At 43.8% G+C, this 12544-nt stretch overlaps 1 protein-coding gene across 3 annotated transcripts in view; it reads left to right on the top strand.

Annotated features, from left to right (window-relative positions):
- ZZEF1 (zinc finger ZZ-type and EF-hand domain containing 1) overlaps positions 1–12544 on the top strand; it is a 404243-nt gene that overhangs the window by 159566 nt on the left and 232133 nt on the right. For all 3 annotated transcript variants that reach the window (XM_063953702.1, XM_063953701.1, XM_063953700.1), the window contains exons 18-19: positions 17–131; positions 10596–10755. In XM_063953702.1, coding sequence (XP_063809772.1) covers positions 17–131; positions 10596–10755 — 275 coding nt within the window. The remainder of the gene's footprint in view (positions 1–16; positions 132–10595; positions 10756–12544) is intronic.

Genomic DNA, 12544 nt, shown 5'->3' with positions numbered 1-12544 from the left:
TGTTAATTCTTTTCAGTGAGCATGATCCAAGTGGACTATTGCTGCTACCAGATACAGAGGATTTTGCACAATTTGATGCAAGTGAAGTGCTCTCCGTAATGGACAAACTTTTGGTGATGGCAGTTAGAGAGGTAGGCCTACTGAATTCTAAATTTCAAAACTGTCGAAATTAACATTGAAATAATGTGATTTCTATACTGTAATTGTACAATTTATTTTTCTATATCCATTGAGGAACATTGGGCTTATTAGGTATAGAGCCTCCTTTAGGTGTTTGGCACTTAAAAATCCACCAAAAATAATAGTGCAAAGAGGCAGAGGGTTAATAAATTGTTTACAAAATGTATTGGTTTTCAAATACCCCAGGTAGTCTCGCACAAGTTAATGATCGGTCCCTATGTGAAACGAGTACTCCACTATAGCATATGGATGGACATCGATGGTCAATGTGTCTAAAACATCAATGTTTTTCTTGTGATACTAGTGTTTTTACCATACGATGATGACCTTCCAATGTTTGTTACCATCGAATGGTTTTCGTTCAATGGTGTGCCGATGGTGGCTCTTTTTTAATTCCTAATAGCTATGCCTCCCCTGGGAGCTGTGTCCTCAACAGGAAATCTTCACTGGTTCGTTGGAGGCTGTCTGCCACTGCCTCACATGAGCCAAATCACTCCTTACTCCCTCTCCTCTCTAGGCTACTGCTAGGCAACAGTGCACATTGCTAGCTCTGATTGGCTCTCACTGACTCACTCAGAGAGCCAATCGAAGCACAGCACTCTCCCTGCTGCAGCAGCTAGTCACTCACACACTCACATAGAAATTGCCACACAGTCTGATACATGACGCTCAGGACATGCATAACGCACAATGTGTGCACTCCTAGTGTTGCCGCAACTCTATATATATATATATATATATATATATATATATATCAACCAAATACTCTCCTTCTGCGCTGTTCTAAGGCTAATTAGATACAATAAGATACAGTGCTCCTTGGGAGGGGCTGCCTATTTCACTAAGTCCCTTGTTAGGAGGGACTGGATACAGAAAATATCAAAAGAAAGGAAATTGGCGCCCAAAGGTTATTTTAACCTATAAATACAGGGAACCCAGTGGGTTTCACAATTAACATTGATTTTAAAACATAAACATGAACTGTTCTTTCATAAAAATTTATTAAAATGTACAGAAGCAAAGAAGCATGTCCATCATATTACACAGACAAAATGATGTAATTTCTCTTCGAATACTCCATCTTTGAAGGTGATAGAGGAATATCGGCAACTTAGTGCAATATCTTTAATCTTCCTCATATGCTATTCAGAGATAACATCAAATATAACAACCCAACGCGTTTCGTCTAGTAACTAGACTTCATCAGGGGTATGTCTAAAAATTATAAGACAGCCAATCAATATTTATACAATACAGTAAAATCATATAATAACAATAGTATGGTACAAAGAACAGTCAATGAACAATAGGATGTGCGAGACATGGTGAAACAGAGCGAAGAGACAATAATTGGGCTATTGACAACAAAATGAGAACTCAGGTGGTGATTATATATATATATATATATATATATATATATATATATATATATAATGTGTGTACCAAAGAAGCCGTCAGCGCCACAGATGCAGTATCTCTAATTACAACACTAGTATCAGGACCAAAAAGTAAAATAACTAAAAAGACTTAAAAATGAATAGAAAACGAGAACTGCTTAGTGGGCACTCCCTATATTTTGTTAGGGCGTCAGCCTATTTACCTGAGGTAGAATAAGGCACTGGTATGAATGCCTTAAGAAAAAGTGTGTGGACAGGGAATGAGGTACTGAAGGCGACCACTGGTGCCAAATAGTATTAAAAAAGTGCTACCTTGATCTAACCTCAAACACTAAGTTAAGATATTGGGTGGTCTTCTGTTTGTCGGCGGTCGGGCTCCTGGCGCTCAGTATACCGGCGCCGGGAGCCCGACAGCCGGCATACCGACACTTATTTTCCCTCGTGGGGGTCCACGACCCCCATAGAGGGAGAATAAAATAGTGTGGCGCGCGTAGCGAGCCCGCAAGGGGCTCATTTGCGCTCGCCAAGCAGTCGGTAAGCCGGCGGTCGGGCTCCCGGCGCCGGGATGCTGGTCGCCGGGAGCCCGACCGCCGGCCAGCCGTAGTGAACCCAAGATATTTACTCCTCTTTACTTAGAAATTTAATTGCTTTTATTCCTATAGATTTTATGTCCTACTTTTTATGCTCCTTTTCTATTGAAGCTTTTTATGAGCATTTTTATGCGTTTTTTATGTATGTATTTTTCCTATATTGACTCCCACCTTTTTAATACCTAGGTTTGTTTTAGTGCTTCATAAATAAATGTTGTTCCTTTTTTAATCTAAACTGCCTAACTTTTTTAATACTATTTGGCTCCAGTGGTCGCCTTCAGTACCTCATTCCCTGTCCACACATAGAGATATATATATATATATATATATATATATATATCTCTTACGTCCTAGAGGATGCTGGGGACTCCGTGAGGACCATGGGGTATAGACGGGCTCCGCAGGAGACATGGGCACTCTGAAGACTTTAGAATGGGTGTGCACTGGCTCCTCCCTCTATGCCCCTCCTCCAGACCTCAGATCCTGTGCCCAGAGGAGACTGGGTGCATTGCAGGGGAGCTCTCCTGAGTTTCTCTGAAAAATACTTTTTGTTAGGTTTTTTATTTTCAGGGAGCACTGCTGGCAACAGGCTCCCTGCATCGTGGGACTGAGGGGAGAGAAGCAGACCTACTTAAATGATAGGCTCTGCTTCTTAGGCTACTGGACACCATTAGCTCCAGAGGGTCGGAATACAGGTCTCATCCTCGTTGTTCGCCCCGGAGCTGCGCAGCCGCCCCCCTCACAGAGCCGGAAGATAGAAGCTGGGTGAGTATGAGAAGAAAGAAGACTTCAAAGGCGGCAGAAGACTTCAGATCTTCACTGAGGTACCGCGCAGCGGTAACGCTGCGCGCCATTGCTCCCAACACACACACACAAACACAGAAGGCACTGTACGGGTGCAGGGCGCAGGGGGGGGGGGGCGCCCTGGAAAGCAATTTTTACCTCATAAACAGCACTGGCACAGATATTAGATACTGCTGAGGCAATATAATATAAAATCCCCGCCAGTATAAAGAAATTGAGCGGGACCGAAGCCCGCCGTCAAGGGGGCGGGGCTTGATCCTCTAGCACTAACCAGCGCCATTTTTCTCCACAGCAGGCTGCAGAGAAGTGCTCCCAGACTCTCCACTGCTGATCAATAACAGGGGACAAAAACGAAGGCTGCACATTTATTTGGTGCAGTTTGTACATATATTTATATATAAAACACTATTTAGGCTGGGACCGTGGTTTCAGCATATTGTGGCGCTGGGTGTGTGCTGGCATTCTCTCTCTCTCTGTCTCTCCAAAGGGCCTTATTGTGGGTCAGTCCACATATGTATTTATCCCAGTGTGTGTGGGGGGTGTCAGTACGTGTGTGTGTCGACATGTCTGAAGCGGAAGGTTCGTCTTGGGAGGTAGCAGAGCAGATGGTGGTGGTGTCTCCGTCGGCACAGCCGTCACCTGATTGGGTGGACATGTGGAAGGTTTGAATGATAATGTGGCTTTATTACAGATTGGACAAAGCAGAGTCCAAAGACAAGCAGGGAATTAACCCATGGCTTTTACTGTGTCCCAGGACCTTTCAGGGTCCCATAAATGTCCCTTTACCCAGTTAGCAGACACTGATACCGACACGGATTCCGACTCCAGTGTCGACTAGGATGATGCAAGGTTGCACCCATGAGTCGCAACAGTATTCAATATAGGTTTATTGTAATAAACGTTGTTTTGCATATCTCAGAGGACTCCTCTGTCCCTGACACGAGGGTCTGCATATTTAAAGAAAAATAACCTAACTCATCTCATGAGCTGACCGTTTTATTTAAAAAAGCTTGTGAGACTCCTGACATTAGACTGCAAGTTCCCAAGAGTATTATTATGGCGTATCCTTTCCCCTTAAAGGACAGGTTACGGTGGGAATCCTCGCCCACGCTGGACAAGGCCTTAACGCCCTGGTCTAAGAAGGTAGCATTACCGTCCCCTGATACGGCGGCCCTATAGGATCCTGCGGTAGTAGGCAGGAATCTACCTTAAAATAAATTTTATGCGACTGCCAGAACCCTATTTAGACCTGCAGTAGCGTCGGCATGGGTAGGTAGCGCAATTACAGCTTGGGCTGATAACTTGTCGTCTAACATTGACACCCTAGAAAAAGATAGTATGGTGTTGGCCTTAGGTCACATCAAGGACGCAGCACTATATATGAGAGAGGCTGCGAGAGATATTGGGTGTTTGGGTTCAAGGGCTAAGGCCATAGCAGGTTCTGCTAGTAGGTCCCTGCGGACCAGTCAATGGACAGGTGATGCCGACTCGGAGAGTCATATGGAAGCGTTACCTTGCAAGGGTGAAGTTTTATTTGGGGAGGGCCTCGTGGACCTGGTTTTCACAGCTACCACGGGTAAGTCGTCTTTTTTGCCTTATGTTCCCCCGCAGCAAAAGTAAACACCCTAATAACAGATGCAGTCCTTGCGGTCGCGTAAGTTCAGAAAGGGGCGTGGCTTTATTTCCTCGCCTGAGGTAGAGGGAAAAGATCACCGGCTACGGCCAGTTAACCGGAAAAGTGTTCTCCCGGCCTCTACCACATCCATCAAAGAGGTTCTTCCACACCGATTTTCAAATCGGGCTTGCCAGCTACTTCCCCGGAGAGGAAAATAATTTTGGCTGCCATACTAAAGCTGGGTCAACAGCAAGTGTTTATCATGGTTCCCCTAGAGCATAGGTCTTCAACCTGTGGCCCTCCAGCTGCTGCGGAACTACACATCCCAGCATGCCCTGCCTCAGTTTTACCATGCCTTAATAGCAAAACTGTGGCAGGGCATGGTGGGATGTGTAGTTCCGCAGCAGCTGGAGGGCCACAGGTTGAAGACCCATGCCCTAGAGCAACAGGGAAAAGGGTTTTATTCAGCCCTATTTGTGGTCCCAGAGCTGGATGGCTCGGTCAGACCGATTCTGAATCTAAAATTCCTAAACCTACATTTAAAGAGGTTCAGATTCAAGATGGAAGCTCTCAAGGCAAGGATATCCAGCCTGGAAAGGGTGTCACTAGACATAAAGGATGCATACCTTCATGTCCCTATATATCCTCCTCATCGGGCGTACCTAAGGTTCGCTGTACAGGATTGTCATTACCAGTTTCAGACGTTGCCGTTTGGGTTTTCTACAGGCCCGAGAATTTCACCAAGGTAATGGCGGAAATAATGGTTCTCCTGCGCAAACAAGGGGTCACAAGTATCGCATACTTGGACGATCTCCTGATAAAAGCGAGTTCAGGGGAGCAGTTATTAAAAACAGTGTCTCTCTCCCTGAGAGTACTACAACAGCACAGCTGGATTCTAAATCTGCCAAAGTCGCAGTGGGTTCCAACAACTCGGTTGTATTTTTTTGGGGCATGATTCTGGATACGGAAAAACAGAGGGGGTTTTCTCCCGGTAGTAAAGAGCCCAGGAACTCCAGAACATGATCAAAGACCTGTTAAAGCCTAAAAGAGTGTCGGTCCATCAATGCACTCGAGTACTGGAAAAAATGGGGGCGACCTACGAGGCCATCCCCTTCGGCAGATTTCATGCTAGGACATTTCAGTGGGGCCTTCTGGACAGGTGGTCCGGGTCCATCTTCAAATTCATCAAAAAATAAGCCTGTCCCCCAGGGCCAGGGTGTCTCTCCTGTGGTGGCTGCAGAGTGCTCACCTACTAGAGGGTCGCAGGTTCGGCATTCAAGACTGGGTTCTGGTGACCACGGACGCGAGCCTCCGAGGATGGGGAGCAGTCACACAAGGAAGACATTTTCAGGGACTATGGTCAAGCCAGGAGGCCTGTCTACACATCAACATTCTAGAATTAAGGGCCATATACAACGGCCTACGACAAGTGGGGAATCTTCTTCGCGACCTACCGGTTCTGATTCAATCAGACAACGTCACAGCTGTGGCTCATGTAAACCGCCAGGGCGGGACAAGGAGCAGAGTGGCAATGGCGGAAGCCACCAGGATTCTTCGCTGGGCGGAAAATCACGTAAGTGCTCTGTCAGCAGTCTTCATTCCGGGAGTGGACAACTGGGAAGCAGACTTACTCAGTAGACACGATCTCCATCCAGGAGAGTGGGGACTTCATCAAGAACTTTTTGCAGAGATAACAAGTCTTTGGGGACCTCCTCAAATAGACAGGATGGCGTCACGCCTCAACAAGAAGCTTCGGAGGTATTGTGCCAGGTCAAGGGACCCTCCGGCAGTAGCGGTAGACGCCCTGGTGACACCATGGGTGTTTTCAGTCAGTCTATGTGTTCCCTCCTCTTCCTCTCATCTCAAAAATATTGAGAATCATAAGACGAAAAAGAGTGCAGACAATACTCATTGTTCCAGATTGGCTCGAAGGGCCTGGTATTCAGATCTTCAGGAGATGCTCACAGAAGAACCTTGGCCTCTTCCTCTCAGGGAGGACCTGTTGCAGCAGGGGCCCTGCGTGTTCCAAGACTTACCGCGGTTACGTTTGACGGCATGGCGGTTGAACACCGAATCCTAGCTGGGAAAGGTATTCCGGAGGAAGTCATCCCTACTCTCATAAAGGCTAGGAAGGAGGTGACGGCGAAACATTATCACCGTATCTGGAGGAAGTATGTGTCTTGGTGTGAAGCCAAGAATGCTCCTACGGAAGATTTCCGCTTGGGCCGTTTTCTCCACTTTCTACAGACAGGAGTGGATATGGGCCTGAATTTAGGCTCCATTAAGGTACAGATTTCGGCCCTATCTATATTCTTTCAGAAGTAATTGGCTTCTCTCCCAGAAGTCCAGACTTTTGTAAAGGGAGTGCTGCACATCCAGCCTCCTTTTGTGCCCCCAGCGGCACCATGGGACCTTAACGTGGTGTTACAGTTCCTAAAATCTCACTGGTTTGAGTCTCTTCAAACCGTTGAATTAAAATTTCTCACTTGGAAGGTGGTCATGTTGTTGGCCTTTGCATCTGCAAGGCGGGTGTCCGAATTGGCGGCTTTGTTTCACAAAAGCCCCTATCTGATTTTCCATGTGGATAGAGCAGAGTTGAGGACTCGTCCTCAATTTTTGCCTAAGGTGGTTTTATCGTTTCATATGAACCAACCTATGGTGGTGCCGGTGGCTACGGGGGCCTTGGAGGATTCCAAGTCCCTTGAAGTAGTCGGGGCCTTAAAAATTAACGTAGCCAGGACGGCTCGGGTTAGAAAAACAGAGGCACTGTTTGTCCTGTATGCAGCCAACAAGGTTGGCGCTCCTGCTTCTAAGCAGACTATTGCTCGCTGGATCTGTAACACGATTCAGCAGGCTCATTCTACGGCTGGATTTCCGTTACCAAATTCGGTAAAGGCCCATTCCACTTGGAAGGTGGGCTCTTCTTGGGCGGCTGCCCGAGGTGTCTCGGCTTTACAGCTTTGCCGAGCAGCTGCTTGGTCGGGTTAAAACACCTTTGCAAAATTCTACAAGTTTGATACCCTGGCTGATGAGGACCTCCTGTTTGCTCAATCGGTGCTGCAGAGTCATCTGCACTCTCCCACCCGGTTTGGAGCTTTGGTACAATCCCCATGGTCCTTACGGAGTCCCCAGCATCCTCTAGGACGTAAGAGAAAATAAGATTTTAAACCTACCAGTAAATCTTTTTCTCCTAGTCCGTAGAGGATGCTGGGCGCCTGTCCCAGTGCGGACATATTTCTGCAAGACTTGTATATAGTTGTTGCTTACATAAGGGTTATGTTACAGTTAAGATCAGTCTTTGGCTGATGCTGTTTTGTTCATGCTGTTAACTGGTTGCTTATATTCCAGGTTATACGGTGTGGATGGTGTGGGCTGGTATGAATCTTGCCCTTAGATTAACAAAAATCCTTTCCTCGTACTGTCCGTCTCCTCTGGGCACAGTTTCTCTAACTGAGGTCTGGAGGAGGGGCATAGAGGGAGGAGCCAGTGCACACCCACTCTAAAGTCTTTAGAGTGCCCATGTCTCCTGCGGAGCCCGTCTATACCCCCATGGTCCTTATGGAGTCCCCAGCATCCTCTACGGACTAGGAGAAAAAGATTTACCGGTAGGTTTAAAATCTTATTTTTATATATATATATATATATATATATGTATGTATGTGTATATACTACTTTATCACTGGGCATTGTGTGCATATATATATATATATATATATATATATATATATATATATATAATATTATACACACACAATACCCAGTGTTGAAGTAGTGTATACAGATGGTACTCCCAGTGCTGGAACAGTATATATGGATCACATGCAGCCTGCATTGTAAGCTAGTTGCACTGAGTAGGCAGGTCATCCTCTTTGAGTGTAGAGAAGAGTGCTGGCCCCACCCCAACCCCGCCCCCTGTCCCACCCTGTTGCTGTTTGCTATACCTTCCAACCATTCATTATAGCCCCCATACATATGAGACACATTGTCGCACTTTCCTGATCCCTGGAGTCCTGTGTCAGGGAATCTAAAATAGTCAAACAAGTTTAAAAGTCCCAGTTCCCACGATCCTGACCATAAACAGTTGGGTTCGGCAAATTGTTGATTTTTAACATGAAGGATTTCCTCAATTTCCTGACGGATGGACGATCATTGATGGTCGCTGATCATGGTTTGGTTTGGGGATAGATGTATGGGGGCCTTGAGTTGCAAAGACTGTTAAATAATGCAACAATGACAACGCAGCGGCCTTAAACATCAGCTCAGTTGAAAACCCTTCCTGCATTGGCCACAAGACCCTTACTGATCTGCATTAATGTGCCATTACATTGTAAAAAACCTATTTCCTGCCCCTGTGTAATTCTGACGTTCACAAATGTGTCCCATCTAGCTATCGCCTGTTTGATCAGGGCAACGTTTTTCTAGGCATCAGTGAGTATCACAAGATCACCAATTTTATTTCAAAATTCCAGTGTCTTTGTGGCCTAAATCTTCAGTGCCCTTTTAATATCCAAAGAATGAAGAGATGGTTATTCCTCCCTAAACAGAACCCCATGTCCTGTGCAACTTCCAATGAATTTTATGTTAGAGATGACACTAAGGGGGATATCCAATTATCCCCGGTAAAACTTCGAGTCCGAAAAACTGACTGTTTTCTGACTTTTTTCCGATGTTTCACCGATGATTGTTTTTTTTTTTTTTGTTTTTTTTGTTTTTATAGGCTATCCAGATGGATCGCCTGTAAAAAACAAACAAAACCCTTCTCCCGAAAACACACAGGTTCAGTGAAACCTGTGTGTTTTCGTGCGAAACCGCGGGCTGTTTCCGGGGATTCTGCTAAACAAAATCCCTGATAAGCTGGCGCGTGCTGTGGCTTATCATGGCTAATTAGCTAGCCTCCGACGGGACAATTAGCCCCGGTAAATTACCGGGGCTAATTGGATATCCCCCTAAATCCTATTCAAGCCCTCTATACCCAATGACAATTTTTCTATTTCTGCGCATACTCTATACCTCTGTGAACCCCCTTTTCTTAAATATCATGGCTTCAACCGCCACACTGTTAAAGCTAGAGGCTTTTATCTTTGTTTCTGAAGTAGAGTATTTAATACTGCTCTTAATTCTAGAACATTGGTTTATGACAGAACCTGACACTGGTAGTGAGGGTGAACACCCGTGAAAGCTGGCATCCTTTATAATTCCATGTAGTAAAATGCTGGCCTCTGTTGATGTTGTCCTTCGCAACAGAAGAAGTAATCAGTGCAGTCCAGTCTTGGAGATAACTGCTGAGTTGGTTGATGATATGATTGAAATGGGATAAACCACACAATCAAGATAACACATTTGAATGTCACTGTGGAAACTGCATTGTATAGAGTGTAAAAAACCTCTTCCTCTGTAATTCCATATAACGTATCTGACTTCCATCTCGGAATAAATAAATACCTTACACTGTACTAGTAAATGTAACCGTTTATCACGTCTTTAAAGGAAACACCCTCTGTTGTTTTAGTGGCGAACTGAAAACCTCATAATAATCAAATAAGAAAACTTCAAACTAACGTAGGACATGTGTGCCTGCGTCCAACTTTCTGGATAACGCTGAACTGATTACTGTAATATAGCCTGCTGATTACTTTAATAACCCAAGCCTCATTTTGAGTCAGCCTGTATTTTATGAATCCTGTAAGAGATAAAATTACCAATTTAATATTACTTATACGTTTGTCTGTAGTATTTGCTATAATTGCAAAATATGTGAAATACAGCAGTGTTTCATATGTTTGCACTTTAGAAATAAAACATGAAAACAAATGGACTATGTAAAATTGGCCCAGGTGTTCAATTGTTATTTTTATTTTGTATTAAGTTGTTAAATACACTTTCTCCTTAAAAGACAATATTCAGTGAAATATTTGATGCTTTTCTTTGCACATAAACTGTTTTGTCTGGCCCATGGGATTTAGAGTAGTATACTGTATGTGCAGTTAATCCTATGGTTCTGTGTTGCAGAGTAAAGGGCTGGTGTTACATGATTCCCAGGGAGAATGTGGCACAATCCTCCACTCCTTGTTTTGGGCAGTGCAGGGAAGTCTCCTGTCATGGTGCTTTTGCCATTTGAAAGGTGAAGATCCAGTGTCCCAGGTGAAGGCGAGAGAATTGCTTGTGAAGTGTAAGTTTTCATCTAGCTGATTGTTTTTGAATGTTTTATAGTCCACCTATATCTTTAGCACCAAATATGGATTTAGATATTCATATATACAGATGTGTCCTCATAAATCTTTGCTCAGTGCACTACAAGTTGCGTTACACATAACACGTGAGTGCCGTAACTCGTTTTGCGTTTTTCCGTCTTAAACGCAATGTAATATAATAGGACACACAAGCAGCTTCTACTGATAAAAATTATATCCAACATGACTATATTTTGTGTTTGACTGCAACTGTATTGCATACAAAATGCTATGCTACACTGTTTTCATAAACCGTGGAAAACACTGTAACGTGGTATTTCGGATGCAGATAGAGCCACAATTACACACAGAATATAGGCATGCCGCATATAATTTTAATCAGCAGAAGCTGCTTGTGCGTCCTAAGACGCATTTTCACAGGGAAAAAACTCAAGAAAAGATTCTCTCTGCTATATAATTTTTTTTTTTTTTTACTTTGTGTTAAAAATTAAAAAAATATATATACAGTACATTTATTTTTCTCTCTATTCTAAATTACAGTGGACTATTTCAGTTATGTTCTTCTAGAGTTCCTGCTGAATTTAAGTACTTTTGCATTTAATTAAATGAAATCTTTTGCAAATGAAAGCAGAAAGATAATCATTTTCACTTTATTCCATTATGGGGTGGCACTGTTAATCTTGGGGTTATAGTTGGGACAAGTTCTGGAGTTTCCTATTTAGGGGAAAATGTGTTATGTGTTTCACATGTTTTAAATATCAGGCTAAATTACCAAGCGAGTGTTCAGAACCAGGGGCAGATTTATCAAACCTTGGATAGAGATAAAGTACCAACCAATTGGCTCCTGTCACTTTTCAAATACGGACTTTCAAATGACAGAAGCTAATTGGTAAGTAAGTGAAATGGACGACAAAGGTCTGTGCATGTCTGGGTAGGTTGCAGCTAAGATTGTTGAGCCAGCATACGTAAACTTGCTAGCTCTATCTTTTGCAGAGCTTATCAGGCTTTCAGCGCTTCCTAATTTTCACCCAGGGACCCCTCCTACTCATAACTCCTCTTCTCAATGGTTATCAGATCCAGTACTGGTAATTCAAGAGCCTCTTTATATAGAAAATGCATTACAGGCCCTTTTCATTGGAAACGTTTTTGGAGACCAACTGTAGTCAAAAGAAATCCGCGTCTGTGAACCAGCCAGGTTACATTTTCTAACTGATCCACTCAGGAGGAAGATACGTTTTTGGGAAGGATAATTCCTCTAGAAAACTGGAGTATAGAGCTGGTGTTGTCTGTTCTAAAAGACCCTTACTCTTCTGTATCCATTAGACCATGAGAATCTAGCTATTTCCTTGTTTAGAAGTAAATAAAAAAGATGCACTGTTCTTTCTCTTCACCCGGCAGTTGACAGAACTCTTTTGTGCAGTTGAAAAGAGGTTTCAGGTTCACACTCCCCCAGCGAAGAGTGAAAATAATAAAATAACATTTATATTAGTGACTTAATTGTCCAGACTATCTTGTTCTTCTATGAAGATGATTTGGCCAAATGGGAGATGCCACCTACAGTAGGGTGGATACTGCTCTTGCTCGTCTGATAAAACCCACTACCATTGCTATTCTGAATGCTGCTTCCTTAATGATTACGGAAATTTTAGTATGGTCTTTGTTGCAGTTGTGGCATCACTCAGACTTACTCGCTCAGCTGCTTTGGTAAATAATAATAAAATGAGCTACAGTAGCAAATTAGAGTGGGCATACAATCTGCCTGTCCCA

The sequence above is a fragment of the Pseudophryne corroboree genome, chromosome 2, assembly GCF_028390025.1.
Source record: "Pseudophryne corroboree isolate aPseCor3 chromosome 2, aPseCor3.hap2, whole genome shotgun sequence".
In the NCBI taxonomy this organism is placed as follows: domain Eukaryota; kingdom Metazoa; phylum Chordata; class Amphibia; order Anura; family Myobatrachidae; genus Pseudophryne; species Pseudophryne corroboree.
This window is presented reverse-complemented; position numbering and strand designations above follow the sequence as displayed.